Here is a 6,000-nt window from a genome sequence, read left to right as displayed (position 1 = left end):
TAACCGACTCTCACTGTAACCGACTCGCACTGTAACCGACTCGCACTGTAACTGACTCTCACTGTAACTGACTCTCACTGTAACTGACTCTCACTGTAACTGACTCTCACTGTAACTGACTCTCACTGTAACTGAGTCGCACTGTAACTGACTCACACTGTAACTGACTCTCACTGTAACTGACTCTCACTGTAACTGACTCTCACTGTAACTGACTCTCACTGTAACTGACTCTCACTGTAACTGACTCGCACTGTAACTGACTCTCACTCTAACTGAGTCGCACTGTAACTGACTCGCACTGTAACTGACTCGCACTGTAACTGACTCTCACTGTAACTGACTCTCACTGTAACTGACTCTCACTGTAACTGACTCTCACTGTAACTGACTCGCACTGTAACTGACTCGCACTGTAACTGGCTCGCACTGTAACTGACTCGCACTGTAACTGGCTCGCACTGTAACTGACTCGCACTGTAACTGACTCTCACTTTAACTGACTCGCACTGTAACTGGCTCGCACTGTAACTGGCTCGCACTGTAACTGGCTCGCACTGTAACTGGCTCGCACTGTAACTGGCTCGCACTGTAACTGGCTCGCACTGTAACTGGCTCGCACTGTAACAGGCTCGCACTGTAACAGACTCGCACTGTAACCGACACTCACTGTAACCGACTCGCACTGTAACCGACTCTCACTGTAACCGACTCGCACTGTAACCGACTCGCACTGTAACCGACTCGCACTGTAACCGACTCGCACTGTAACCGACTCGCACTGTAACCGACTCGCACTGTAACCGACTCGCACTGTAACCGACGTCTCACTGTAACCGACTCGCACTGTAACCGACTCGCACTGTAACCGACTCGCACTGTAACCGACTCGCACTGTAACCGACTCGCACTGTAACCGACTCGCACTGTAACCGACTCGCACTGTAACCGACTCGCACTGTAACCGACTCGCACTGTAACCGAGTCGCGGTGTAACCGAGTCGCGCTGTAACCGACCCGCGCTGTAACCGACTCGCGCTGTAACCGACTCTCACTGTAACCGACTCTCACTGTAACCGACTCTCACTGTAAATGACTCGCACTGTAACCGACTCGCACTGTAACCGGCTCGCACTGTAACCGACTCTCACTGTAACCGACTCGCACTGTAACCGACTCGCACTGTAACCGACTCACACTGTAACCGACTCTCACTGTAACCGACTCTCACTGTAACCGACTCTCACTGTAACCGACTCGCACTGTAACCGACTCGCACTGTAACCGACTCTCACTGTAACCGACTCTCACTGTAACCGACTCTCACTGTAACCGACTCGCACTGTAACCGACTCGCAATGTAACCGGCTCGCCCTGTAACCGACTCTCACTGTAACCGACTCTCACTGTAACCGACTCTCACTGTAACCGACTCTCACTGTAACCGACTCTCACTGTAACCGACTCTCACTGTAACCGACTCGCAATGTAACCGAGTCGCACTGTAACCGACTCGCACTGTAACCGACTCGCAATGTAACCGAGTCGCGCTGTAACCGAGTCGCGCTGTAACCGAGTCGCGCTGTAACCGAGTCGCGCTGTAACCGAGTCGCGCTGTAACCGAGTCGCGCTGTAACCGAGTCGCGCTGTAACCGAGTCGCGCTGTAACCGAGTCGCGCTGTAACCGAGTCGCGCTGTAACCGACTCTCGCTGTAACCGACTCTCACTGTAACCGGCTCGCACTGTAACCGGCTCGCACTGTAACCGACTCGCACTCTAACTGACTCGCACTCTAACTGACTCGCACTCTAACTGACTCGCACTGTAACTGACTCGCACTGTAACTGACTCGCACTGTAACTGACTCGCACTGTAACTGACTCGCACTCTAACTGACTCGCACTCTAACTGACTCGCACTGTAACTGACTCGCACTGTAACTGACTCTCACTGTAACTGACTCTCACTGTAACTGGCTCGCACTGTAACTGACTCGCACTGTAACTGACTCGCACTGTAACTGACTCTCACTGTAACTGACTCGCACTGTAACTGACTCGCACTGTAACTGACTCGCACTGTAACCGACTCTCACTGTAACCGACTCTCACTGTAACTGTGTGATTATGTGATTGAGGTGTGGGACTCGGTCGATTTTGCGTTTCGGCTCCTGTGGTAAGCGAGCTGTCTCATTGGCTTTCCTCTGTACAGAATCGGAGATGTTACCCACCCCTGGGCCAGTGCCGGCTGACTTTGTGACGCATGATGGACGGATTCTGTCACTGGCCCAAGTCACCATAAAGACGTCTGAAGGTGTAAGTGATGAGCCTGACTCACCATCTCGCGGAAACCTGCCTCTATCTGAAATCCTCCGCTCCCCCATCAGTGCTGCTGGCATATTGCACCATGAGAGGCTGCACACCTCAGTGAAAGCATTGCTCCCTGTCATCACTTCCCATTGCATTTCCTGTGGGATTGGGTTGTTGGGAGGGGGGGGGGCGCGGACCCACTGACTTACCATCACAAGCTGGTTTCCAACCTGCCATTCCTGATCACGAAGCAATAAGCACTGCCTTTGATTCAGTCCCCCCTTCACAGCTCTTCAAAACTCAGCGATAATCTTCTCACCGAAGGAGCAGTTTTTAAAATAATATCTGAGGACTCGGGATGTCAGTGTTGTGTTGAGTTACTTTCTGTCTCTCCGTTTAGCAACGGAAAGCCTGTGAGGCGAATGCACTCCAGGCTCCGGAATACAAAAACGTGTCTCACGTGCATCTGGTGGTGACGGAGAGATTCCTTTGCACAGGAGGACAGGAAATAGAGGATGAGGACATTTCCCGTAAAGGTACATGGATCAGCACTTTAAACAGGCCACTCTGCGTCTGTTACTGTGCATTGTGTGTGTGTCCTTGTGCTCGTGTGTGTCTGCTTCTTTGTGTATGAATGCTTGTGTGTGTGTGTCTGCTTCTGTCTGTGTGTCTGTTTATGTGTGTCTTTGTGACTGCTTCTGTGTGTGTCTGTTTGTGTGTGTGTCTGTTTGTGTGTTAGTGTGTGTGTGCTTGTGTATCTGCCTGCTTGTGTTCCTGAGTGTCCATATCCATGTGCAGTATCTATATTTGGTTCTGTGTCTGCGTTTCTGTCTGTCTGCGTTTCTGTGCATCTGCGTTTCTGTGCGTCTGCGTTTTTGTGTGTCTGCGTGTGTGTTTTTGTGCGTGTGTGTGTTTCTGCGCGCGTGTGTTTCTGCGCGCGTGTGTTTCTGCGCGTGTGTGTTTCTGCGCGTGTGTGTTTCTGCGCGTGTGTTTCTGCGCGTGTGTGTTTCTGCGCGTGTGTGTTTCTGCGCGTGTGTGTTTCTGCGCGTGTGTGTTTCTGCGCGTGTGTGTGTTTCTGCGCGTGTGTGTGTTTCTGCGCGTGTGTGTGTTTCTGCGCGTGTGTGTGTTTCTGCGCGTGTGTGTTTCTGCGCGTGTGTGTTTCTGCGCGTGTGTGTTTCTGCGCGTGTGTGTGTTTCTGCGCGTGTGTGTGTTTCTGCGCGTGTGTTTCTGCGCGTGTGTGTTTCTGCGCGTGTGTGTTTCTGCGCGTGTGTGTTTCTGCGCGCGTGTGTGTTTCTGCGCGCGTGTGTGTTTCTGCGCACGTGTGTGTTTCTGCGCGCGTGTGTGTTTCTGCGCGCGTGTGTGTTTCTGCGCGCGTGTGTGTTTCTGCGCGCGTGTGTGTTTCTGCGCGTGTGTGTTTCTGCGCGTGTGTGTTTCTGCGCGCGTGTTTCTGTGCGCGCGCGCGAGTTTCTGTGCGCGCGCGCGTGTTTCTGTGCGCGCGCGTGTTTCTGTGCGTGTGTGTGTGTCTGTGTCTGCGTGTGTGTGTTTCTGTGCGTGTGTGTGTTTCTGTGCGCGCGTGTGTTTCTGTGCGCGCGTTTCTGTGCGTGTGTGTGTGTCTGTGTCTGCGTGTGTGTGTTTCTGTGTGTGTGTGTTTCTGTGCGTGTGTGTTTCTGTGCGTGTGTGTTTCTGTGCGTGTGTGTTTCTGCGCGTGTGTGTGTTTCTGCGCGTGTGTGTTTCTGCGCGTGTGTGTGTGTCTGTGTCTGCGTGTGTGTGTTTCTGTGCGTGTGTGTGTTTCTGTGCGCGCGTGTGTTTCTGTGCGCGCGTTTCTGTGCGTGTGTGTGTCTGTGTCTGCGTGTGTGTGTTTCTGTGTGTGTGTGTTTCTGTGTGTGTGTGTTTCTGTGCGTGTGTGTGTTTCTGTGCGTGTGTGTTTCTGTGCGTGTGTGTTTCTGTGCGTGTGTGTTTCTGCGCGTGTGTGTGTTTCTGCGCGTGTGTGTTTCTGCGCGTGTGTGTGTTTCTGCGCGTGTGTGTTTCTGCGCGCGTGTGTGTTTCTGCGCGCGTGTGTGTTTCTGCGCGCGTGTGTGTTTCTGCGCGCGTGTGTGTTTCTGCGCGCGTGTGTGTTTCTGCGCGCGTGTGTGTTTCTGCGCGCGTGTGTGTTTCTGCGCGCGTGTGTGTTTCTGCGCGCGTGTGTGTTTCTGCGCGCGTGTGTGTTTCTGCGCGTGTGTGTGTGTTTCCATTTGTTGGTTTCCATGTTTCTGTGTTTCCGAGTGTCTGGGTGTTTGTATTTGTCTGCTTGCTAGTCTCTGAGTGGTCTCTGTGTCTGTCTGCTTGCTAGTTTTCCTGTATTTGCTTCTGTGTCTTTTCATGCGTAACTGCGTGTGTTTGTCCATGTGCAGCTGTGCACATATTTCTGTGAATCTCTTTGTGTCTCACCAACTCGGTCTGATTTCTGTGTGTGCACGCACGCGTGTGTGTGTGTGTGTGTGTGTGTGTGTGTGTGTGAGGTGTCTCTGGATATGACAGTTTCTGTATCTATGTGTCTCTGCATGCGTGTGTGTGTGAATCTGTTTGTGTTTCTGCTTGGCCTGTGTGTGCCTGTGTGTGTATTTGTACCTGTATGTTTGTGTCTGTGTGTGTGTGTATATCTGTGTGATGTGGGGAAAAAAGCTTTTTCATGCAAAGAGTGGTGCGGGTCTGGGATGACTGCCTGGACATGTGGTGGAGACAGGTTCTACTGAGGCATTCAAGAGGGTATTAGATAATTACTTGAATAAAAGTAATGTGCAGGGGCACGGGGAAAAGGCAGGGGAATGGCAGTTCCAAGATTCCTCCTGCTCCAGAATGATTCTGAGTCTGTGTGCATGTGTGAGTAAGAAGTCTCAAAACACCAGGTTAAAGTCCAACAGGTTTATTTGGTATCATGAGCTTTCGGAGTGCTGCTCCTTCGTCAGGTGAGTGAATTACACAGCTGATGAAGGAGCAGTGCTCCAAAAGCTTGTGATACCAAATAAACCTGTTGGACTTTAACCTGGTGTTGTGAGACTTCTGACTGTGCCCACCACTGCATGTGTGTGTGAGAGAGAGAATATGGCTGTGTGCGCACGCACGCACGAGTGTGTGTGAGAGTATGTGTGTGTACGTGTGAACGTGTGCGCGAGATATGTGTGTATGCGTGCATGAGAGTACGTGTGTATGTATGTGTGTGCGCTGAAGAGTGTGTGTACATGTGTGTGTGTGTGTGGACGTGTGTGTGTTTGTGTGGATGTGTGTGCACCGCGTGCACGTGGGGAAGTACACAAGCGCATGAGAATGCGAGAGCGCGAGTGCACAAGGGAATGAGCGTGCAAGAGCAAATGTGCGTGTTTGTCTGTGTGTGTATGTCCTCGTGACAGGTGTTGACTGAGTGGACGGGGAGGAACTGTTAAAAGTGTCAGGTGAATCCGCAAAAAGAAGCACAGGGTTAAAATTGGCACAGTGGTTAGCACTGCTGCCTCACAGCACCAGGGACCGGGGTTCGATTCCCAGCTTGGGTGACTGTGTGCGTGGAGTTTGCACACTCTCCCCAGGTCTGCGTGGGTTTCCTCCGGGTGCTCCGGTTTCCTTCCTCTGTCCGAAAGACTGGTTAGGATGCATTGGCCATGCGAAATTCTCCCTCAGTGTACCCGAACAGGCGTCGGAGAGGGCAACAAGGGGATTT

At 52.1% G+C, this 6,000-nt stretch overlaps 1 protein-coding gene across 1 annotated transcript in view; it reads left to right on the top strand.

Annotated features, from left to right (window-relative positions):
* Nucleotides 1-2,219: 2,219 nt before the first annotated feature.
* LOC144487486 (complement factor B-like) overlaps nucleotides 2,220-6,000 on the top strand; it is a 32,937-nt gene continuing 29,156 nt past the window's right edge. The window contains exons 1-2 of the mRNA XM_078205581.1: nucleotides 2,220-2,315; nucleotides 2,710-2,845. Coding sequence (XP_078061707.1) covers nucleotides 2,220-2,315; nucleotides 2,710-2,845 — 232 coding nt within the window. The remainder of the gene's footprint in view (nucleotides 2,316-2,709; nucleotides 2,846-6,000) is intronic.

Source organism: Mustelus asterias, unplaced genomic scaffold (genome assembly GCF_964213995.1).
Source record: "Mustelus asterias unplaced genomic scaffold, sMusAst1.hap1.1 HAP1_SCAFFOLD_835, whole genome shotgun sequence".
Classification (NCBI taxonomy): Eukaryota; Metazoa; Chordata; class Chondrichthyes; order Carcharhiniformes; family Triakidae; genus Mustelus; species Mustelus asterias.
The sequence above is the reverse complement of the archived record's forward strand: the minus strand, read 5'-3'. Positions and strand labels throughout refer to the sequence as shown.